Source organism: Astatotilapia calliptera, chromosome 14 (genome assembly GCF_964374335.1).
Source record: "Astatotilapia calliptera chromosome 14, fAstCal68.1, whole genome shotgun sequence".
Taxonomy (NCBI): domain Eukaryota; kingdom Metazoa; phylum Chordata; class Actinopteri; order Cichliformes; family Cichlidae; genus Astatotilapia; species Astatotilapia calliptera.
In genome coordinates this window covers 237960-263149 of record NC_137435.1, presented here as the reverse complement: position 1 = coordinate 263149, position 25190 = coordinate 237960, and the positions used below count along the sequence as shown (strand labels likewise).

Below are 25190 nucleotides of genomic sequence, written 5' to 3'. Positions count from 1 at the left end.
AACACACAGGGACAGACAACCATTCACACTCACATTCACTCCTAGTGACAATTTGGATTAATCAATTAACCTATCCCCACAAAACTCATCATCTAATAGAATATTGTTGTTGTGTGAGGTGTGACTGGTGGATGAAAGTTTTGGAGATTTACTGATGCATTTTCCTTTGGTACCACTTTGAACCTGCCAGTTTTGATCTATCATTCTAAGAGAGTACGCTTAGACAACTTCTAAAAAGAGGCCTTCATATTTTTATTTTAACAGTGCAGAATTTTGTTTTGGCAATTTTCTCTTTTTCAAGCAGGCCTGCAAGATCGGAATCGAAAGCGCTACACAACATGTTGATCAATCGCAAGTGAGCTTCTCCAAAATTAAAATGGGCTCAGGAGAAAGCCACTTATTTGGGACAATCAGAAAACAAGTCCCTGTCAAAAAAGGATTCAGCGAGGTGATCCAGTCTAAATTCTTATTTCTTTTTTGAAATGGCGTCATTGCTGGCAGTAGAAACTTATTGCGTCACGAGAGGTTCTACTGTCAGCAAATAAAAAATGGGGACTGACTGGACTGACAAAAGCTTGACTGACTTGACACCAGTATGCAAGATTGCACCTGCACCTAGAGTGACAAAAGGGTGGATGTATGTATGTTTCTTTTTACAGGAGCAGAAATGTGGCAGCAACAGGTTGCATGGGCTTTTGGGTCGTGCTGACTTAACCTTTTAAATGCCACTTTCTGTGTCTTTGTGAATTTACTAGCAGTGTGTTATTCAAGACCTTGTATTGTTTACAGTGCAGAGGTCACTGTGAGAAAGTGTGCATACAGATGCGCTGCGCTAACATCTACATCACTTTTTCCACAGCCGAGGGTTAATCGTGGGATCTAATCAATTCAATTCAATTCAATTCAATTTTATTTATATAGCGCCAAATCACAACATAAGTCGCCTCAAGGCGCTTCATAGATACAGAGAAAAACCCAACAATCATATGACCCCCTATGAGCAAGCACTTTGGCGACAGTGGGAAGGAAAAACTCCCTTTTAACAGGAAGAAACCTCCGGCAGAACCAGGCTCAGGGAGGGGTGGCCATCTGCTGCGACCGGTTGGGGTGAGAGAAGGAAGACAGGATAAAAGACATGCTGTGGAAGAGAGACAGAGGTTAATAACAGATATGATTCAATGCAGAGAGGTCTGTTAATACATAGTGAGTGAGAAAGGTGACTGGGAAGGAAAAACTCAATGCATCATGGGAATCCCCCGGCAGCCTATGTCTATTGCAGCATAACTAAGGGAGGGTTCAGGGTCACCTGGTCCAGCCCTAACTATATGCTTTAGCAAAAAGGAAAGTTTGAAGCCTAATCTTGAAAGTAGAGATAGTGTCTGTCTCCTGAATCCAAACTGGAAGCTGGTTCCACAGAAGAGGGGCCTGAAAACTGAAGGCTCTGCCTCCCATTCTACTTTTAAATACTCTAGGAACAACAAGTAGCCCTGCAGAGTGAGAGCGAAGCGCTCTAATAGGGTGATATGGTACTACAAGGTCATTAAGATAAGATGGGGCCTGATTATTTAAGACCTTGTATGTGAGGAGCAGGATTTTGAATTCAATTCTGGACTTAACAGGAAGCCAATGAAGGGAAGCCAAAACAGGAGAAATCTGCTCTCTCTTTCTAGTCCCTGTCAGGACTCTTGCTGCAGCATTTTGGATTAGTTGAAGGCTTTTCAGTGAGTTTTTTGGACATCCTGATAATAATGAATTACAGTAGTCCAGCCTGGAAGTAATAAATGCATGAACTAGTTTTTCAGCGTCACTCTGAGACAGGATATTTCTAATTTTAGAGATGTTGCGCAAATGGAAGAACGCAGTCTTACATATTTGTTTAATATGTGCGTTGAAAGACATGTCCTGGTCAAAAATGACTCCAAGGTTCCTCACAGCGTTACTGGAGGCCAAGGTAATGCCATCCAGAGTAAGAATCTGCTTAGATACCATATTTCTAGGCTTTTCAGGGCCGAGTACAATAACCTCAGTTTTTTCTGAATTAAGAAGCAGAAAGTTAGCGGCCATCCAGGTCTTTATGTCTTTAAGACATTCCTGCAGTTTAACTCATTGGTGTGTGTTATCTGGCTTCATGGACAGATAGAGCTGGGTGTCATCTGCATAGCAGTGAAAATGTATGCTATGTCTTCTAATGATGCTGCCTAAGGGAAGCATGTATAATGTAAACAGAATTGGTCCTAGCACTGAACCCTGTGGAACTCCATAATTAACCTCAGTGTGTGAAGAGGACTCTCCATTTACATGCACAAACTGGAGTCTATTAGATAGATATGATACAAACCACTGCAGTGCAGTACCTGTAATACCTACAGCATGTTCTAATCGCTCTAATAGGATATTATGGTCGACAGTATCGAATGCTGCACTAAGGTCTAGCAGGACAAGCACAGAGATGAGTCCACTGTCAGAGGCCATAAGAAGATCTGTTGCAAAAGCTGTTTCTGTGCTGTGATGAGCTCTGAAACCTGACTGAAACTCTTCAAATAAACCATTCCTCTGCAGATGATCTGTTAGCTGTTTGACAACTACTCTTTCAAGGATTTTTGATATGAAAGGAAGGTTGGAGATTGGCCTATAATTAGCTAAGACTGCTGGGTCTAGAGATGCTTTTTGAGTAAAGGTTTAACTACAGCCAGCTTGAAGGCCTGTGGTACATAGCCGATCATTAGAGATAGGTTGATCATATTTAAGATCGAAGAATTAATTAATGGCAGGACTTCTTTGAGCAGTTTTGTAGGAATGGGGTCTAAAAGACACGTTGATGGCTTGGAGGAAGTAATTATTGAAGTTAACTCAGAAAGATCAATTAGAGAAAAAGAGTCTAACTTAACATCAATGGTACTAAGAGTAGCTGTAGATAATATTACATCTGTGGGATGATTACTGGTAATTTTTTCTCTAATGATAAAAATTTTATTTGTGAAGAAGTTCATGAAGTCATTACTAGTTAACGTTAAAGGGATTGTTGGCTCACAAGAGCTCTGACTTTTTGTCAGTGCTGAAGAGAAACCTGGGGTTGGTCTTATTTTCTTCAATCAGTGATGAATAGTAAGATGTTCTGGCTTTGTGGAGGGCTTTCTTATAAAGCAGCAAACTATTTCTCCAGGCTAAATGATGATCCTCTAAATTTGTGACACGCCATTTCCTCTCCAGATTACGAGTCATCTGCTTTAGGGTACGTGTTTGAGAATTTTACCACGGAGTCAGGTACTTCTGATTAGAGACCTTAGTTTTCACAGGAGCTACAGTATCCAGAGTCGTACGTAGTGAGGAGGTAAAATTATTAACAAGATGATCGACTTCTGTTGGGGTAGCGTTCAGATAGCTGCTCTGCTCTGTGTTGGTACAGGGCATTGAAGATGATAAGAGTGGGTGGATTATGTTCTTAACCTGGGCAGGGGTAGCTCAGTAGGTAGAGTGGTGGCCCCATGATCGGAAGGTCGGGGGTTCGATTCCCCTGAACAGCTACCCTGATGTGGGCTACCCTGAGCAAGGTACCGTCCCTACACACTGCTCCCTGGGCGCCCAGTGGCTGCCCACTGCTTCACTGAGTGAATGGGTTAAATGCAGAGAGGGATTTTCCCCACGGGGACCAATAAAGTACACTTTCTTCTTAAACTTAGTTACAGTGCTTTCAGAAAGACATCTACTTTGATAAAGTCTACTCTCCACCGCTGTGTAATCAATTATTGTAAATGTAAATGTTATCAGGAAATGATCAGACAGGAGAGGGTTTTCAGGAAACACTGTTAAATGTTCAGTTTCTATGCCATATGTTAAAACAAGATCTAGAGTGTGATTAAAGTGGTGGGTGGGTTCTTTTACATTTTGAGAGAAACCAATTGAGTCTAATAACAGATTAAATGCCATGTTGAGGCTGTCATTTTTAGCATCTACATGGATGTTAAAATCACCCACAATAATTATTTTATCTGAGCTCAGAACTAAATTAGATATAAAGTCTGAGAAATCAGACAGAAACTCTGTGTAAGGCCCAGGTGGACGATAGATGATAACAAGTAAGACTGGTTTCAGAGTTTCACAGCTGGGGTGGACAATGTTAAGCATCAGGCTTTCAAATGAATTAAAAGTCTGTCTTGGTCTTTCATTAATTAATAGGCTGGTGTGAAAAATTGCTGCCACACCTCCCCCTCGGCCTGTGCTTCGAGGTTTCTGGTAGTTAGAATGACTCGGGGGTGTTGATTCATTTAAACTAACATAATCATCCTGCTGCAACCAGGTTTCTGTAAGGCAGAGTAAATCAATTTGTTGATCAATTATTAAGTCATGTACTAACAGAGACTTGGAGGAGAGAGACCTAATATTTAATAATCCACATTTCACTGTTTTACTCTTTGGTTCAGATGTGGATACTGTATTGTTCTTTCTTTGTAATTGTTTATGTTTAAGTTGTTTGTTGCTGGTTTTTAGTTTGTTTTTTGTCTGTTTGGGAGCTGACACAGTCTCTATGGAGATGGGTTTTTGGGGGGGTAGCAGGAGGAGAGAAGCTGCAGAGAGACGTGTAAGACTGCAACTCTGCTTCCTGGTCCCAACTCTGGATAGTCATATTTTGGGGGGTTTAATAAATTTGTCCATATTTCTAGAAATGAGAGCTGCTCCATCCAAAGTGGGATGGATGCCGTCTCTCCTAACAAGACCAGGTTTCCTCCAGAAGGTTTGCCAATTATCTATGAAGCCCACATCGTTTCTGGGACACCACTCAGACAGCCAGCAATTTAAGGAGAACATGCAGCTAAACATGTCACTCCTGGTCTGATTGGGGAGGGGACCAGAGAAAACTACAGAGTCTGACATTGTTTTGGCAAAGTTGCACACCGATTCCATATTGATTTTAGTGACCTCCGATTGGCGTAACCGGGTGTCATTACTGCCGACGTGAATTATGATCTTACTGAATTTACGTTTACCCTTAGCCAGCAGTTTTAAATTTCCTTCAATGTCGCCTGCTCTGGCCCCTGGAAGACAATTGACTATGGTTGCCGGCAGAGGTGGGACCAAGTCATTGTTTTGCAAGTCTCAAGTAAGTCTCAAGTCTTTATCCTCAAGTCTCAAGTCAAGTCTCAAGTAATGTCAGGCAAGTCAGAGTCGAGTCTCAAGTCACTGGTGTAAAAGTCCGAGTCAAGTCACAAGTCTGAAACTTTGAATTTCAAGTCCTTTCGAGTCTTTAAAAAAAACAAAACGAAAAAATAATGTTGCAGTTATATGCTAAATGTAAATATTAGACCATGTAATTTTAAAATCTGTGTTTTTCTCAACACATGACAAAATAGTGAACTTAGAAAATATACACAAATTGTGAAATTGCACCTCTTTAAAATGCAGCTCAATTAAACTTAGCTCCAAGAATAATTTTCACCGACAGTTCTGAGATAAGCTGCATGTTATTCTTGGATGCGGTTGTAGGACCGGCTTTAAAATCGCATGACAAAAATATCATACACATTAAAAAAACTGTATCACCAACGTAGCCTGGACAACATTTGCTAGTTAGATGAAGTCAGCTATCTCATCTTAGCATATTTATATGCATATTTATAATCATACGGTTCTTGGAGTGAGTGCATACACTCATGAAGTTTAGTAACTTCAGGTCACTGCAACAAGCCCAGGTACAGTTTACCGACGGATGGGTGCAGGACCTTGAAATGCACCGTGTAGAACGAAAGACCATCGTACGTATCATAAGTTTACCAGTCTCACAAATCGTCATCATAAATACACATTCCTTAACCGTTTATTAATAGGACCTTTGAGCTCAACGGTAATTAATTAGTAGTGGAAATAATTTCTGGTACCCATCACAGAAATGTAGCAGTGACAATAATATTGTATGCTGTAATCGTACTGGGCAATTAGTGATACAAAAAACCTGTTTTATCCTGTGAATAAAAGTATATGTTCTTGTCAATGTACCATAATAACAGAAGCGAAACGCAATATTGTGTCAGGACAATTCACTATTTATGCACAATAAATAAAGGAGCATAGCGCGACCATTTCTGTTCAGCGCCAGACTTGCTTGTAACCTATATCACTAATTATGTTATGAAAATGAGGTATTAACTACTAAAAAACACTGACCTTCGTGTAAATGCTTGGAGCAGACTAACCTGTGAGCTGGAGTGTTCTGGGACGTTATATTTGGTCTTTGAATGGCTGCAATCCAGGCCATCCGTCGCGTCTTTGTTACTTCGGAAACATGGCTTGAACAATTTCTCTTCAACGACATAATCCGATAACAACCGATCTCTTTACCCGTCGGCTTCCCGTGGCTGTCATGCGACCGGCTATTGCAGTTAATAATACAACAGCTTCTTGACATTTTTGTGTTTCTTTTTATTGCTGTATAACTGATTTTAATTGAAAGCCTGCGTGCGCTAGTACCGCTTGCCACGAGTTCCCAGAATCCTTTGCGGTTCTACCTGAGAATGACGTCACATTTTCAATCTCTATATAATATGCATGTTAAATTTTATATTTGGGGTAAAATATCAAGTCTTTTCAAGTAAACAGGTTCAAGTCCAATTCAAGTCCCAAGTCATTGGTGTAAAAGTCCAAGTCAAGTCACAAGTCTGAGAACATTTTTTCAAGTCAAGTCTAAAGTCATAAAATTAATGACTCGAGTCTGACTCGAGTCCAAGTCATGTGACTCGAGTCCACACCTCTGGTTGCCGGTGTCTCTAGCTTCACATGTCTGAGAACAGAATCACCAATTACCAGAGTTTGACCCCCGGCGGGTGTGTTGCCAAGTGGGGAAAAACGGTTAGACGCATGAATGGGTTGGTGGTGTACCTGGGGCTTCTGTTTAGGACTATGCTTCCTCCTCACCGTGACCCAGCCGCCCTCTTTCCCCAGCTGCTTGGGGTCTGCCGGGGAACAGCTAGCGGGGCCTACGCTATCTTCGGCTGCACCAGCTACAGGGGCCTGGCTAGCTACGGGTGAATGAAGGGTGCGAAGCCGAGTCTCCAATTCAGTAATCCTGGCCTCCAGAGCTGCAAATATGCTACATTTGTTACAGATATCATTACTGCTAAAGGAGGCCGAGGAGTAACTAAACATCTGACACAATGAGCAAGAAAGTGCAGGAGGGACAGGTGAAGTAGCCATGGTGCTAACGAGTCGGCTACGAGCTAAGCTAAGCTAGCGAAACAGTACAGAGACAGTGAGTGAATACTTTGGCTATAAATTAGGTAGTGAGTACACAGAAAGTGTGCTTCGGATGAAGCACGTGAAGATTATACTATGAAAAAGAATGTATTTAAAAGTTGTTAATTAAATTGCTAAGCAAATAAGCTACTCAGAAACACCACTGTGTTTGAGCAGGAACAGGAAGTGATACTCTACCGTAAATCATGTGATCATGTGATCACATGATTTACAGCAGGACACACCACTGGCTAATGTTTTACTTTTTCTTAAGACGGGGCCTGGAGTGAAGCTACTCCAGGGGAGAATCCCTGGGAATTTGTAAGAGATAATGCACAACTTTATTGTGCGTGTCTAATTGTGCTAAGCTGACAGAGGGCAAAAGAGGGTTTTTCCAGGGAAGTTTTCATTTTTAAATTGCAGAGACCGTGACATGAAGGATATGGAAGGATTGAGTGAGGTGCAGATGCAGACCATGACCGGGAGAGAACGCTTCAACAGGACCAGTGAGAAGCAGGAACCATCTGCAGGACAGCAGACAAACGACAGTGGGCTGCACCACTGGGCTTCCAAAGGATTGTCACGAGAAGATTTTGAACAGCAAAATCTTAAAATAAAATAAAAGAGTTTCTACGTGGACGTGGAGGAAGACTACAGGAGTGTACGACTTGCTCTGCTCTCTACAGCCGCGTTAGAACAGAAATCGAGGGATGAAGAGAGCATGCCAAGCTCCAAAGGTGACAGCGCAGAGGGAGACCAGCGTTGGAATTATGACTCTGAAAATGGCACAGACACCAGGAGCCATGACTGTGACTGAGAATGACCACCTAATGCTGTTTCACTCTGCCATGCAAAGTACTTTGACACTCTGGAGAAGACCTTTCCTCTGTATCATTGTTGTTGCCATTTGCATGTGAGAGCTTAGATTGCGGGGAAGATTAAAGATGAACAAAGGGTGGTGGGAGAGCAGTGAAGTGAGGATACACAGTGTGAAACTCCTTTAAGTGAAAAATGGAGCACTGTAACAAAAAATAATTTCCCCCAGGGATCAATAAAGTATTCTGATTCTGATTCTGATTCTGAATAATAATGTTGATGTGACATACGCAATGTCAGGAAAGAAATTCTGGTATTAATGTGATTCTTGATTTAAGAATCAAAGGGTGGGATTGTATAGGAATTTCTTTTACTTATGTATTAATCACATTATTTTATTGTATGATACCTTGGTGCCACTGGATTTAAACATGTTCACACTCATACAGTTAGACAAATGGTGGGGGAGTAGTAAGGATGTTGGGGGAAACAGGAACTCCACAGGAAGAGTCTTTTGTCTCTTCGAGGACTCTGGGAGGCAGCAAGGGAGTGTGAACCTCAAGGTGTGAAACAGCTGTGTACTGCCTTTTGTTCCTGGAGAAGGTGTTTAAGTGAGAGCCATGCTGGGCTCAGGGAGACTCTGCTGACCTGCCCCGCGGTCATGTAGGCTCTCCACAAGCTTGGTTTTCTGTTCTTTGTGTGTTTGGATTAAAGAATGTTAGCTACCGCTCACCGCTCGTCTGCAGGCCTTATTTAATGGAAAACTTCCAGGTTGGGCACCCTGTCATGCTTGCAATTAGTGCAAAATGCAGCGGCACATTTTTTTTAACTGGTAGAAGGAAATTTGACCGCATCCCTCTGGTTCTGGCTTCACTCCATTGGCTTCCTATTGTTTTTAGGATCAGTTTTAAAGTCCTTTTATTGGTTTTTAAATCTTTAAACGGTCTGGCCCCTGTATATTTATCCGATTTGTTGAAGCCTCATACTTCTACTCGCTCGCTCCATTCAGCTGATCAATTGCTGTTGTCAGTCCCTAAGTCGCGGCTGAAACTCGGAGGAGATCGAGCTTTCTCAATTGCGGCTCCGATGCTTTGGAACAACCTTCCCTTTCATATTAGACAAGTGTCTTCAGTGCAGGTCTTTAAGTCGAGATTGAAAACCTATTTTAATTTCCTGACTTTAAACTATGCGGGAAACTGACATCCCTACTATGTTTTGCTTTTCTTTGTTTTTGTGTTGTTCAGCACTTTGGTCTGCCTGCTGTGTTTTTAAAGTGCTATATATAAACGATGATCAGTAACAGTTTTTGATACGGGCAACACGGGCGGTTGCCCGGGGTGGCATCACGGGCATCGGCAAAAAAAATAAAAAATAAAAAATTGCTCATACTCCTGCTGCCCCGACATCAGCCAGCGCATATTGGGAATGGCATAGGCACCGTTCGGTTTTCTCTCGCCCATTTGCTGGGAGTAAGGGCGCCCTCCGTTTGCGAGGTGCGCCTGCTGCTTGCAGCACAGGGAGGAGAGGGCGGGGCGGCGGGGGATTCTCTGGCTGGCTGGAGCAGCGTCTAATAATCAACTTGCAAAATAAAAACAAAACGACAAACACGAAAACACCAGACATCATGATAGAGACTTATAATTTGCACCGATGTTTTTTTGAAACTCTATATGAGAAAAGTGAGCGCGAGAGCGCGAGAGCCCTCGGTGCACCTGCGCGCTGCTGAAGTCAAAGTAAACTTTATTGTCATCTCCGCTACTTACAGTCCAGTATATAGAGAGACGAGACCACGAGGCTCCAGTTACAGCAGTGCAAGTAAACAAACAATAAATATAAGAAGAGTAAGAAAATAAATATACACTTTACGACTCGGGGTAAAGGGATCAACAAAGATTTACAGTTTATAATTTACAGTTTGATGATTTAAAGTCTCACGCAACCCGTCGAAAGGGGAGGGAGACCTGCTGCTTCCAAATAGAGCACATTTCATTCATAATGTTGTAAATCCAAGCCCATCATGGATTCATGATTTGAATCCTGGGTTGTGTGAAATCCCAGAAATAAACCTTAGACAAAGTGAATCAGTGAACTAAGGTGTAGGTCTGTTAGGTTATGTTGTGGTGATCCTCGAGTGCTCCATTATTTGTGTTCATACTGGAGTGCAACATTAAAACCAGTGGAAGATGGACAAGAAAAGCTCAAAGCCATCAGGTGCTCAGTTTAGAAAAAAGGGAAAAGAAGAGGAGGAGAAACGAGCAACAGATGCAGGTAAGAAGATGTGTGATTGGATAATGGCAGGTCATCCTGAACCAATCAGAATCAGAACACTTTATTAATCCCTAAGGAAATGATGTGGGTTACAGTTGCTCCAAAAAGAAATGGTAAACATAGTAACAGTAACAGACTAAACTCCAAACAATACATTATGTTACAGATTTTAATATTAATTAGTCAGTGTCAGTTGTTGATTTGTCCTGCTCTCATTGTATGACGAATTATGACGGCTGTTTGGTAGCCATTTGGATACAGTGCATACTCTCTCTCTCTCTTCATATGTGTGTTTCTCTGGCAAAATTCAGTATGGTTCTGACAACAGTTTTATGTTAATGTATAATCCTTAATATGTTTTATGTGTGTGTGTGTGTGTGTGTGTGGGGGGGGGGGGGGGGGGGGGGGGCGGCGCCAGAGGGAGTGTTCGCCCGGGGCGCCAAACAGGCTAGGACCACTGACGATGATGATAATGATATGCTCGACAACCAGAGTAACAGATCATTAGCAAGGACAGGATTTTTTGACCTGTTCAAAATTCAAGGTGATGCATTCCCCTACACCTTGAAGACATGTGCTGGCATTAGAGAGATCTGGAAGAAGAGCGAATGGCTATCAGGTTGAGGCACATAATGGTGGTATCAGCCTCACACTGCCAACACTGCTTGAAAGCAATGACATTTCAGACAATCGTGAGGAACTAAACGGGCTGGCCTCGTTTCGCGCCGACAGAAATGCAGCTCTGTGCGGTAAGACTCGCGGTGGCGGCTTGTGTGTTTACATCAACGAGAAATGGTGCAAGAACTCTGTGCTAGTCTCTAGTTATTGCTCATCGCTGGTGGAGTTTGTGACTGTTAGATGCAGACCTTTTTATTTACCACAGGAATTCACCACTGTTTTCATTATCGGAGTGTACATTCCACCTAGCGCTAATGCTAAGGAAGCGCTATGGGAACTGTATACAAAGATCAGTGAACTGCAAAATACATACCCGGATGGACTGTTTATTGTTGCTGGAGATTTCAACCATGCAAATCTCAAGTCAGTGCTTCCTAGATTCCATCAGTATGTGGACTTTGCAACGAGAGGGGAAAACACGCTGGATCTTGTTTACACAAACATCCCGGCGCATATCGGGCAGAGCCCCGCCCCCACCTCGGCTACTCAGACCACATCTCTGTTATGCTAATTCCAGCATACAGACCACTCGTCAGGCGATCAAAACCGGTTCTGAAGCAGGTGAAAACCTGGCCAGCAGGAGCCATCTCTGCTCTTCAGGACTGCTTCGAGAGCACTGACTGGAACATGTTTAGGGAGGCTGCAACTTACAGCGACTTCACTGACTTGGAGGAGTACACATCATCAGTGTCCAGCTACATCAACAAGTGCACCGATGACATCACTGTCTTCAAGACCATCATCTCACGACCCAACCAGAAACCGTGGATTACTGTGGAAGTGCGTGCACTTCTAAGGACCCGAGACTCTGCCTTCAAAGAGGGAGATAAGGTGGCACTTAGAAGAGCTAGGGCCGAACTTTCTTAGGCCATCAGAGAGGCGAAGCGCGCACACGCTCAGAGAATCCACAACCACTTCAAGGACAGCGGCGACACACAGCACATGTGGCAGGGCTTACAAGCCATTACTAACTACAGGATGACATCACCTGCCTGTGACAGTGACGGCTCCCTCCCAGATGCGCTGAACAACTTCTACGCTCGGTTCGACAGGCAGAACGACGTGGCGGCGAGGAAGACCACCCCTCCTCCGAACGACCAGGTCCTGTGTCTCACTACAGCTGAGGTGAGGAAAACTCTACGCAGAGTCAACCCACGTAAAGCTGCTGGACCAGACAACATCCCAGGCAGAGTGCTCAGAGAATGTGCTGATCAGCTGGCAAATGTTCTCACCGACATCTTCAACATCTCTCTGAGCAGTGCCGTCGTTCCCACGTGCCTCAAGGCCACCACCATCGTCCCTGTGCCCAAGAAGTTTTCTGTGTCCTGTCTCAACGACTACCGTCCTGTTCCACTTACACCCACCATCATGAAGTGCTTCGAGCGGCTCGTCATGAGACACATCAAGAATCTGCTGCCCCCCTCACTGGACCCACTGCAATTTGCATACCGCCATAACGAAGGTTGACAAGACAAAAGAGATGGTTGTTGACTTTAGGAGGACACGAGGCGACCACTCACCGCTGAGCATCAACGGCTCCTCTGTGAAGATCGTCGACAGCACCAAATTCCTGGGGAAGGACCTCGGCTGGTCCCTCAACACCAGCTCCCTGCACAAGAAAGCCCAACAGCGTCTTTTCTTTCTGAGAAGACTGAGAAAGGCTCGGCTTCCACCACCGATCCTGACCACCTTCTATAGAGGAACTATCGAGAACATCCTGAGCGGCTGCATCACTGTCTGGTTTGGAAACTGTGCCATATCAGACCGCAAGACCCTACAGCGGATAGTGGGAACAGCAGAGAAGATCATCGGGGTCTCTCTCCCCTCTATTGAGGACATCTACACCACATGATGCATTCGCAAAGCCACCAGCATTGTGGCTGATCGGACACACCCCTCTCACACACTCTTCACACTCCTGCCATCTGGAAAAAGGTACCGAAGCATTTGGGCACACACATCCAGACTGTGCAACAGCTTTTTTCCACAAGCCATCCGTCTCCTCAGCAAAAATTAATCCCAGCCGTGTCTCCCTTCTGTCTCCCATTCCCTGATTTCCCTGTGTGTATTTAAGCCCTGTGTTTTCTCGTGTGCGTTGCTGGTTCACCTGTGTTCTTTCCCTGCCTCATTCTGTTATCTCCCTGCGTCTCCCCCATCCCCGTTTCAGGTCGGTGTTTTCTTAGTTTTTCCCAGTATAGGTTCCTTAGCTTCTGTTTCTTGCCTGCTACGTTTTTGTTTGTTTTACTTAGAAGTGCATCTTGTTAGCACTGCTTGGGCAGAGTCAGTGCCCTGCGCAGCTTCAGTCACCTTCGTGTCTGTCACAGGACCTCGTGCCTGCTGCTTTTGTGCCTGTCTCTGCTGGAGGGTCCGAAGGGCTCATCCAGCCTTCGTCAGCCTCCGCTGGAGGGTCTGAGGGGCCCGTCCAGCATGCAGCGCCACCACCTGCGGCCCTCATGCTGTTGCCTGCAGCGCCACCACCTGCAGCTCCCACGCTAGCTCCCATGCTGTCGCCTGCAGCACCACCACCTGCGGCTTTTCGCACGGTCGGCCTCCTGAATTTAACTGTTTGGGATTCCTGCGCTGTTGGCCTCTGGGTCAGCCCCCTGAACTGTTTGTTGGCTCGGTTTTCTTGTGTTCCTGCGTTTTTGATTTTGTGGTCTGTTTTGGTTTGTTTCTGGACTTCTCCCAGTATAGGTTCCTTAGCTTCTGTTTCTTTCCTGCTACGTTTTTGTTTGTTTTACTTACCGGTTTAATAAAGTTCACCTGTATCTGACACTTCCTGCATCTTGGGTCCTACTTTCAACCTCCACTCGTCTGCCACTGCAGACATGACAGGCGATATGTGCCCACAGAACATAATCCAGCAGATCATGCGTCAAGATCAATCCAAGCCTCTCAGCTTACTAATACGAACCAGCTGTCTGGACCAGCAATCTTGTATGAACAATACAAAAGCAAGACATCTTCAGTGTTGTTGAACCAGACTCAGATAAAGCGATCTGGCCACGAGTCACTTGCTGTGCCAGTAAGAAAGAGGAAAAGAAACTCGCTCCAGAAAGGTTTGAGAAATTTTTTTCATGGAACTCTTTGCAATGACCAGTTGCCACACTTATTCATATTGCTCAGTCCATGACCCAAATTGCTAAGGAATGCAAAGGATGGCATCAGTGTTCAAAGCCACAGTTGTCCAAGGCAAGGAGTGTTATTATTCGCTCTGTGCAGACAGCTAGTTTCTCTGAGGGTGCGATTCGAGCGGCTGGAATATGGCTGATAGGTGGCAAAAGATGCATAGGCAGTGTTATTCATGGATGTGTCATTTGTCGGAAGCTGCGAGGCAGAACTGAGAGCTAGAAGATGTCGCAATTGCCAGAGGAACAACTTAGTAGTTCTTCCCCCTTTACTTACAGAGGCCTGGATGTCTTTGGGCCTTGGAATGTAGTTGGAAGGCGCACAAAAGGAGGACTAGCCTACAATAAGCGCTGGGCAGTGCTATTTACTTGTCTAAGTACTCGTGCTGTTCACATAGAAGTGATTGAGTCCATGGATGTTTTCATTAACTGTCTATTCTTCTTCTTTGCTATCTGGAGCCGGTGAATACAACTGCACTCTGGTGGCGCATGGGAATGCACGATTGGAGTTGCAAGGAGGATCCTGGACTCTATGCTAATGCGCACAGATTGTTCCCATCTCACACACGAAGTACTGCGCACTTTAATGGCAGAAGTAACAACTATTATTAACTCCAGGCCTGTAGTTCCTGTCTCTTCAGATGCAGACTCACTTGAAATACTAGCCCGGCTATGCTCCTTACACAAAAGGCAAGCGCACCACCTCCACCGGGGAAGTTTACAGAGAAGGATCTCTACAAGCAGCAATGGCAGCAAGTCCAGCACCTAGCAGACCACTTCTGGAGACACTGGAAAACAGAGTATCTACACACACTCCACGCACAGGGCACACGGGGCGCTAATGCGCTAACTCGCTAACAGAGTGTTGCCACGTTAATACGGTTATGGAGTTAGCGTCATTTTAATGAGATTAACGCTGACATCACTAGTATTTTCATATTATGAAACTATTAATTTTGTGTTATTCAAATGTTGCATGAAAATGCATAGTAAACCACTGTGTTGGACTACTGCGCAGTGGCTGTACTGCTCACGGTCAGTGTTATATCAAGTGTTCAATATTCCAAGTGAGAACCGTCCATGTCACAAGGTGAATTTTTTGACAGTAACTGCTGTTTTTTCCACTGTTAGCTGTCATTAGGCATTAAAACTTTCTTTGAAGTGGAGCTCCAACACTTTGTAAATAAACTCTCATGAGGTGCGAGAATTTAATTAAACTGTTTATCAGAGAAAAAGTGTGATGTTTCAGACACTCTAACCAGACATTAGAAGGTACAATGTTAACTTATACTCAGTAGTTGTTGTTGTTGTCAGCTCTGGACTGCTGACCACAACAAACGGCAACAAGCCACAATAAACAGATCCAAAGTGAATCCTGGCCAGATGAGCTGATACAAGAACTGATTTGCTCCAGATCTATGATCCTGATCTGGTTCTGATCCAAATTCATGGGCTGCTTCCTCCTGAGGCCGCATTTGTAGGCCAATTTCATCACAGCAACGCGCCGAAGGCTGTCCAAATTCGTAGACTCCTCCGAGTGCAGCCGTCCTCCTTTTCCCCGAATTTGAAGGATGGGTCAGATGTGTCCTTCGTGGCCCACCATATCCCAGAATTCATAGCGCGGCCCAGCCAAACTCCAGTTTCCAACAATGGCGGCCGCTACTAAGTTTTAAAATTACTGTTATTAATCTTTCTGGGTCACAAAATAAACTTTTAACATATTTTCAGGCGAAAAATGTAGCTGTGTAAACTTCAAATATCTGCTCGGTTTATCAAGATATCACTTATTTGCAAAAGTGCTTCGACGTTTTTGGAGACGTCTGTTACCCACCAGCTCGATAGCTAGCCGGGAGCTCGAGGGTCACTGAAGCCGCCGAGAACGGCACAACTCCCGGCACATCATTTTCAGATCACCGCGGACTTTCGCTACTCAGGTTAAACGTAATATATAAGTCACTTAGACAACCTAAATTTTTATTATTTGGCTTTTTTCAGTGTTTTATTTGTTCGTGAGTAAATCGGTTTGGCTGAGATTAAAGTAAGATGAAATAAAACTTTATTAATCCCTTGAGTGGTTTTCACACAGCTGAATAAACGTCAAACAGAAAACTGATTAAACAGAAGTATGAGACAGTCGAGAGTTCACTCCAGTGTCCTGTTATACTTTAGATAGCAAGGAGCAGACGGCCGAGTTTATTAAACTCCACCGAGACAGTGGTGATGCTAATCAGAAAGATAGACCGTCCAATTCCACAGCCGTTTACTTCCAGCCTACCCGACCTTCTGAGGACCCGGGTCCTCAGGAGGATGCAGCCCATGAACAAAACGGCGAGGAAGCAAAACTGAAACACAGGACACAAGAATTTCAAAGTAAAACAGGAAATATAAGACATGGAAACACCAACTATACAAGGAGACACGGCAGACAGAGAAGACAGGGAGAACATGGAGCACAGAGACAAGAGTAACTAGATGTGGAACACGGGGAAGGCAAAGTAACAGAAAACTAAGGACTATAAACTAAGACTATAACATAAACAGAAAACATTAATGAGAATCAAAACCATTAAATCCAACAAATCCAAGAATATAACTTCCACTAGAGGGCAGTGCAAGTACCTCCCCAAATAAATTGGTTGCCAACTGCCCGTAAAACAGAAGAGGACGAAGAAGAAATTACATAATACTCATGCTGTGAGTAAAACAATGCAGTGCCTAATAGCAAAGATAAATATTTAAAAAAATAAAGAAAAAGTAATCTGTCTGACCTGGGTCTTGGAGAAAACCCCAACCCAGATGAAGGCCCTAGCATGAGCTGTGGTCAGAAGAAAGCAAAGAAGGTAAACTGTGGACAAACCAAGCCAGTTCCACAATGCCTGGTGTGTGGGGGAAATTATCAATATGTCTTTTGTGACATTTTGTTTGCTGGTGTGCTGTGTGATTTTTCTAATGTGAAATATGTGATGCCCTAGCTGCACCATGGAGATATCGCAGTACAGAAGACTGAGATGTACTTCTTAAAGGGAAGCTGTTAAAAAATAAAACTCTATGCTATCAGTACACCCAGATAAAACTAACTAAATGCCTAATGCATTGGTAGGTTGTCTACCAGTACATTAGAAGATTTAGGTGCTGTAAATTTGTAAAAAATTAAGATACTGTTAGCAGAAAATAACTATAGTCACTGTCTGTTGTTCATATATTCTGTTAATTTAATGCCATCATACCCAATACAATAGAATTAGACAATTAAAGTTTTAGCAGTGTTTTTCCAGTGCAGTTGAAGGTAAAATTGGCTAAATACATTCACTATTTCAGCAGATCTGGGTAACAGTAGCTGTACTCACATATTTTACTGTGAAAATGTATACACATTGGTTAAACCACATACACAACTGTATATGGTGTTTAAATATTGTAAATCAATGATATAGACAAAAAAACATCTTGTGGACTTAAACTGAAGGTTCAATTTTGATTCTAATTGAGCTGAAGTAAACTGACTGTTGTCACCATGGCAACACAGTCTCCCTGGAGAGTCTCTCTGGAGACCGAATGCAGTAATGACAACTTTTTGAGTATTCTCTCATATTTGACTACAAATGAGTGATTTTTTTTATTCTTAGTCAATTTATCAGATTCAGCTGTCCTTATATTTATTTATTATACTTATTATATTTCTCAGCAGCTGACCCAAAGACCATTAGAGACTGAGGAGGCATTCAGGAAAGCTGGCGGGTGTTAGTGTAAATAAATGGTAAATGGCCTGTATTTTATATAGCGCTTTACTAGTCCCTAAGGACCCCAAAGCGCTTTACATATCCAGTCTATCTAGTGTAAATAAAGACGCACAAGCTAAACACTAAGCTAAACACTGTTTTTCTATCGTCTTTTACAGTTTTAGAGTGGGAGATAAACTGGACACTTCAACGTGCTGAACTTAATTTGTATAATGAACATAGTTTGACTGGGTTTTGCTTTGTATTTGAGATAACAAACCGCAGTGTGTAATCAGTGTTACACAACAGCTTGTAAAACTGTTTAATATACTTTTCGTTCAGACGTGTGGATGAGCACCATTGGGTAATAGCAACCAGTCATCAACCTCTGGGACTAAAATTAAGCCAAGGCTCAAATCCTTAAACTTACAGTTCCTCATACATCCAGCGGGGGCTCCAGCAGTGAGTCAGTCCCCATAGATTTCCATGTTAAAATTTCACAGCAGAAACAAACATGTTTACAGCCAGACACACAAGCTGGTTTGGTCTCTGTGGATAATACCCCCCTACATAACAACTGCATGGTGGAGGGTTATTTGTCTCACCTGCTGAAATTGTATTAAGGTTTAAAGTTTGCATTGTTAAAGGATTGGGCCATTATTGTGAATGTGACCTCAGGTTTACTTGCTCTGACTTGTAGTCCCCCAGCACCCCCAAAAACCAAACCTTGTCCTTGATGTGCATCAGGTAGTATAATATGGTGTTGATGCAATACTCTGCAACTCTCTTACCTTCACCCTCCCTGCTCTTCCTCCCTCCTGATCCCCTCTTCATCACCTGTCTACCTGATGCAAACAGGTTGTTGAGTTCGTCTAGTGGACTTGTTGGAGTCTGTGACCTCACGGACATGTTCTGCATGGACCCATGTGTGGAGGAGGAGTTACTGAGTTTAGCCCCTCCTTCACCTGCCCTGTGTGAAGATGATGAAGATGAAGATGAAGAGCGAGGCATACTTCCTCCTGCCATCAGGGTGTCATACGGTGGTGGCCTCTTCAGGCTCAGAGGTGTTAGCGAGCGTCCCATGCTGACAGGAGATGGGCATGCTGATTGGCTGCGGGGGTAACCGTGACCACCGTGTGTGGTGCTGGATGACTTGTAAAGGCTGGAGGGGAGAGGTGGAGCTGAGGAGCGACCAGAAGATGTGATGGTATGAGTGGAGGGCATGTCCCGGTCTCGTTCTTTGCGGTAGTGAGTGGAGCTCTGCGGCTGTTCAACACTGCCCGACTTGCTGTAGGAGACGTTTTCTAACATGGGGAGGCGTGTGACGTCCAAAGGGGTGAGGGGGGACTCATCTGAGTTTGGGGAGCACTGAGCGGGGGCAGGTGGGAAGATGAGCAGTGGTGGGCGGTGAGTCAGGAGATTTGGGAAAGGTGGAGGAATGTCACAGAGTGAGCCGCGGGATGACCAAGCTTCAGGGTCAATGATGGCAGCATTTGTGTCCTGCAGAAAGTCTTCCAGCATTGGGTACTTCATCTCCTCGTACACCGATTCATTCTGGTCGTCCTCCTCTGCTTCCTGACCTTTCAGCCCTCGCAGGATGTTTCCCACCATCTCAATGTAAACTGGCTCCTCTTCGTCTGTGTCCCTGGATGCTGGACTCTGACTTTGGGATGAAGATTTGTCCCACTGCAAGGAAGACTTCTTGTTGCCATGGTTACGGATGTAGCACTCATCAAAGGAGGTGCTGAGCTGAGTATTGGGATTCCTTTTGGGTTTAGGTGGAGGCATCTTCTTGGAGGCATCTTCAGAGTGCAGGAAACATTGAGCTGCAGACAGAGAGCGAACAACTGTCACAACACTTCTTCCATACCTTCTGAAAGCTACAAATTCCTTAGAGAACTATTTAAACTTCAAATTCAAGGGCAGTCATTTTTTCAGTCATCTTACTGACAGAAGAACTAGAATTACTTCAGACGGATACAATAAAAATATCTTCTGCTTTTCAATATAGTCTTAGGGATGGGAATTGATAAGAATTTAGCGAATCGGATTCTATTATCGATATTACTTCTTGGTTTTCATTGACTCCATTATGAAAGTCACCACCATCTCTAAGCAGCATATCAAAGACATTACATTCATGCACATGAATGACATACTGTGTATGTTGGAGGTATTTCTGCTCTTTGTTGCGATCCATGTCGGGGTCATTACTGAAAAAAGTAATTCTTAAAATGAATGCAGTACATAACTTAATTACTCCCAGGAGTAAGTAATTCTTTACAATACTGGTTACATTACTACTACTACTAATAATAATACATTTCATGTAAAAGCTGTCATGACTGTGTGCAGGCAGGAAGAGAGGACCCAAAATACAGGACTCACGGAGGCAAACGTAACTCAAAATATTCAGCTTTATTGCTGGAAAGCAACTGAACAAAAAACTAACTAAACTGAGAATAAAGAACAAACTAATCAGGCAGGCAGGCTGGCAAACAGAACACACAGTGAAAGTGAGGGTGCAACGCAACAACGAGCAGGGCAGGAGGCAGACACTAAATACAAGAGGTAAACAGAGCTAAGAAGAAACAGCTGGGAGAGACGGCTGACGCTGAATAAACTGACGAGACACAGAACTTAACAGACACATACTCATGAGCACACATAATAACATCATGGACATCAAGGAAAACAGAAAAGTGGGACTAGGGCAGGCACAGAACAGAAACCTAACGAAACCTGGCAAATCCTAATGGAAAACACAATCAGAATAAACAAGATCGTAATAAAGAAACACAAAACACTGAGTCACCAGACTCAGGACCATAACAAAAGCGCCTTTCAAAACACCCAAGGACACTGTACAGAACAAATAAGACAAGCATAAAAACAGGAAATGAACACAATAATAACACAAAGTTTAAGAGCATGGGGAAGTTATACAGAGTAAGCTATCTTGAATAGGTGGACTTAAAAAGGGGGCAAGAAGTGATGTTTCTGAGGTCAGGGGGCAAGGAATTCTACTATTACTAATACTATTGCATTTCTCAGTAAAATGATCATGATCATGTCTTGATGCATGCTCAATCATCTAGGTAAGTAAATCTCCAAAAGTTGATTCTGTTCATCTGGATGTAGCGTTTTGTTTTAAATCCCAAAACACGCTGTGCCAAAAATTGGTCCACCCCAAGGATCAGGTCCCCCGACACAAACAGAGTAACATAGTGTACGTCGTTAAGTGCCAGGAGGATTGGCAGGATTTATACATCGGGGAAACCAAACCTCTGGCTAAGAGAATGGCACAACACAGAAGAGCTACCTTGTCAGGCCAGGACTCTGATTTTTGGAGTCTCATGATCACCATTTAGCAATATTAACCTATAGCTACAGCTACACACCAACAGAGATCTCTAACCTAAAGAGGACACACATATGATCGTTCTCTTAGTATTTAGGTAAGAACACAAAGCTGACAGCACAAAACAAAGATAAAAACCCTTATTGTCTATTATTACTATTATTGTCTTTACCTTACAATATAAAGCACATTGAGGCAACTGTTGTTGGGATTTGGCGCAATATAACTATATTAAAAAACAAAACAAATAACAGGTAAAAACGAAGGCTGCAGCCTGACTGCTCATCCGTTTGTTACCTGATGAAGTTCACTGGCAGCTGGCTTCACCGCAGCCCCAAAATAACGGCTCACTTGGCTGCAGTGTTGTTCTGTCTGTGCAGGTGTTTGCAAAGAGCTGAGATTGTGTTAGCAACACAGTGTAGCTGTTTCTGTCCTGGATGCAGTTTGCACTTTACCATCATGTTCATGTCCTTTAATGCAATAAAAATAAAAGTTCTGTTCATATGCATGCTGTAAACTGCCCTACTCTTTTCCTCCTCCTACAACTGAAATCACCTGATTGTAGCGCAAGTGCAAGAATTGATCGGTGGGATCAAGAGACAAGCAGCTGAACAATTCCAAAGAATTCAACTACTAGGAACTGGTTCTTCTGGAGAACTGGTTCTTCTGGAGAACTGGTTCTCGATTCTGATCCCTACAGTGTCTTCATTTAAAGGTCTAAGAAAAGGCTTCACACACTTCTTTAATAATAAAGTCAGGTGAAGTGAAACACATTGAACCTCTCCTTACGAATAATTTCCATCTGAGGCCACGGCAGCATCCTCAACAACGCCACATGGACCAATAGGAGGTCATGAACAATGTTTATAATGAGACCTTGTTGTGGCCATCACCTGAACATCAGTCCTGAACATGCAGATCTAATTTGGTGCCCAGATCTCCACCATGTGAGACATGTGGTTTTAATGACTCACCTTCAGCCTGTTCTAGCTTCTCTTTGGTGTCTTGGTGGTCTCTTCTTGTAACTCCACCCCCATCCACAGTTTCGGAGCTGCTGCTCAATTTGGTGTTGGGATCTCTCTTAGGTTTGGGTGGGGGTTGTTTGCGGCTGCTGCTGGAGTCATCTTCTCCTCCGCCCACTGAGTGGAGGGACTGCGATCTGACGGTGAAGCCCTGGTTGGCTGGGGGCAATCGGTCCTGTGGAGCTGGCATCGTCATGAAACCCATCCTGAAGTGTTTCCCAGAGTACGCCCCATCCGAGGCCGCGGCAACATCCTCACCAATCCTGGTTGCACCAAAGGGAGATCATGTTAGTGTGACTGTCCGATAACACAACAGCTTGTAAAACAAATACAAGACACTCATAATGTTTCTGAAGTGGTGATGTGTTAAACTCTTATTTACATTTAAAACACTAAAAAAATGTCCTAAATATCTCTCTCTCTCTCTCAGACCTAATTAAACTTCTTTTATAAAACTTAAAGAAGTCCAGTTGGTTTCAAGTTCCTTAGATTACCATCACCTGGATGACTGAGTACCTACACAGACATCCAGTTTACCAGAAGTATACCGTATCTAAGCCCATATGAGGTCTGTGTGCTTAAGAGTTTTCTATTGCGGTTTAGATGAGTTTACAGGAAACAACATGGTCTCATTTTAAGGTTTGATGCTTTCTACCTCTTGATGCTTTCTTCCTGCCGTCTTTTTTTCTGGTGTTTTTCATGCAGGTAGGTCCAATTGGTCTGGTTGCGAATGCGGTCGCTCTCTCTAGCAATGTCGGAGGCGTTTTGGATCACCAGACCATCGTATATTCGAAGTCCACTGTCCTCCACGTATTGGAAAAACCTCCTGAATGAAGATCCCTCCTCCTGTGATGTCATGACTCCCTAATGACCTGAGAGGAAGAGCAGAGAAAATCAGTTCACAGTGTTTGTTCCTGTTGGCAGTGCAGATCATGTTTGAATGGTGCAGGGCCACTCGTTAGATCAAAGGTCAATCATCATTCTGAGTGTAAGCCAAAGATTCTTAGTATAACTCATGAATTCCACCTTAAGACTGGTTAGAAGCTGGAAAGCAGCAACGCTGGCTCGTGTAACATCTGCTCACATCTTGTTCAGTTCAACCAGGAAGCCTCAGAGCAGAAGCAAGACAGTTCAGGTGATGTTAGCCTGCCCACAAAAAAACAACACATTTCTGGATTATTGTGACTGATTTCTGTTTTAGTCATCTCTCTTCTGCACAGCTAGGTCTTTGGATTCCCACCTGTGAATGTCCGGACACCGGGGAATGCTGATAATGTAGTCCTCTTTGAGGTGTCGTGCACAAACAATAAAATAAACAGCTGTTTATTCGTAACGAAGAATTGTTTTTTGCTATTTTATTAATGTATACATTTTTCCTTGAACTTATTGCTTGTTGATCTCTGCCTTGACATGCAACAGTATTTGCGATTAGTGATTATATTAGTGACGTTGACCATGTGGGTAGGTTGTGTGGGTAAGCTGCATAAAGCTATCTGGCTCTGAACAGCAGCAGTATCATTAGCAGTGACTTTTAGCTCTAATCGTTCAGATCAGACATCTTCGTTTTTTATTTTCAAATACAGAGTGAGAGTTCACTGTCGACAAACACGTGTTCTCGTCTCTGCTTCATCAAGTATTCCAGGATACATTTCATTTCAACCAGCCAAGGTTTTATATGATCTTTGAAATGTAATTATTTTGTTCTTCTACTTAAAACCTGTCTGTTTTTAGCAAGTTTGATTTGATATTCACTTTTATTCTTGTGTAATTAGTGCCATTGACCTGTTAGCATATTCAGTACTTTGTTATTGGTCTTATATTTGTCATGATCCTGGGTCATTTTGACCCAGCGTTTTGTGTTTCCTTTTGGCATCACCTTGTGTTTTGTGTTAATTCTGATTTTGTATTAGTTCTTAGGTTTGGTTTTTGTGTTTAGTGCTTCAGTGTTTCTCAGCCCTACCTGTGTCTTCCCTCTGTGCTCTGTTCGTGTCCCTGAGTTTGTGTTGTAAAACAGTCTGTGCGTTTCCTGTTTTACTTTGAAGGTTTGTGTCTCGTTGTGTCTAATTAGGTTCAGCTGTGCCCCCCTCCTGTGTGTCATTCCCTCATTACCTTGTGTGTATTTATGGTGTGTCTCTGCCTGTGTTCCTCGTTGCGTCGTCTGCATTACTCTGTGTAACTCAATGTTAATCAGCGTTAATCAGCGTTTCCCTGCCCTGCTTTCTCCGTGTCATTTCTGTGTGTCTTCCGGTGTCCTTAGGTCCCCAGCTGTAACAATATTATTCATGTTTTAACCTGCTGTTTTATTGTGAAGCACTTTGGTATACCGTTGGTTTTTAAATGAGCTATATAAATAAATTTGTATTGTATTGTATGAATTTATTAAAGTAATCCTCTGAATATGAGGAACGTGGCTCACTTTTATTCATCTTTATCATGAAGGCTTCATATTTGTTTCTCTGACTTTTAAATAAAGTACTGCTTTGAATTCATCTCGCCATATTGATCCCCTCCCCCACCTCTCTGTTTCTCAGCATCCATCTAAAAATGGAACAGGGAGTCAGCTGGCAGTAACCTAGCAACAGCAGCATCTCTCACAGGAGAATGATGTAATGCATCCTGTAAGCGGGTGAGAGAGGAGACACGAGGAGAGGATGAGGGGAAAGATTCAGATTTGCTACTCAGGGTCTCCCCTTTAGGATCTGTCAAGGTGGAGCTGCTTCACACTCTGAGTTGTAGCAGCCTCCTGAGAGGTTTACTGACTACTCAGTCCTTTACACCACCACCCACATTAACACATACAGCTTCATTACAGATTCTGACCCACCACACACTCCTTCTGGCTCACAGGTTAACGTAACCAGCATGTGTTTGTTGGAGGAAACAGGAATACCATACTCCTCACAGCAGGAAGCTCAAAACAGGAACTGTTCTGCTGTCAGATGGTAGTGAAGTCATGTTACCTACAGTACAACAG

General features: G+C 43.4%; 1 protein-coding gene across 5 annotated transcripts in view; it reads right to left on the bottom strand.

Moving 5' to 3' along the window:
- Positions 1 to 25190, bottom strand: part of nyap2a (neuronal tyrosine-phosphorylated phosphoinositide-3-kinase adaptor 2a) — a 78425-nt gene that overhangs the window by 51883 nt on the left and 1352 nt on the right. For all 5 annotated transcript variants that reach the window (XR_013901482.1, XM_026191738.2, XM_080289138.1 and 2 more), the window contains exons 2-5: positions 23243 to 23362; positions 22872 to 23088; positions 22169 to 22479; positions 18625 to 19659 (exon numbers count right to left, since the gene is read on the bottom strand). Coding sequence is in view for 4 of the 5 variants with exons in the window: in XM_026191738.2 (XP_026047523.1) it covers positions 18625 to 19659; positions 22169 to 22479; positions 22872 to 23074 (1549 nt within the window). In the remaining variant the exon portion in view is untranslated. The remainder of the gene's footprint in view (positions 1 to 18624; positions 19660 to 22168; positions 22480 to 22871; positions 23089 to 23242; positions 23363 to 25190) is intronic.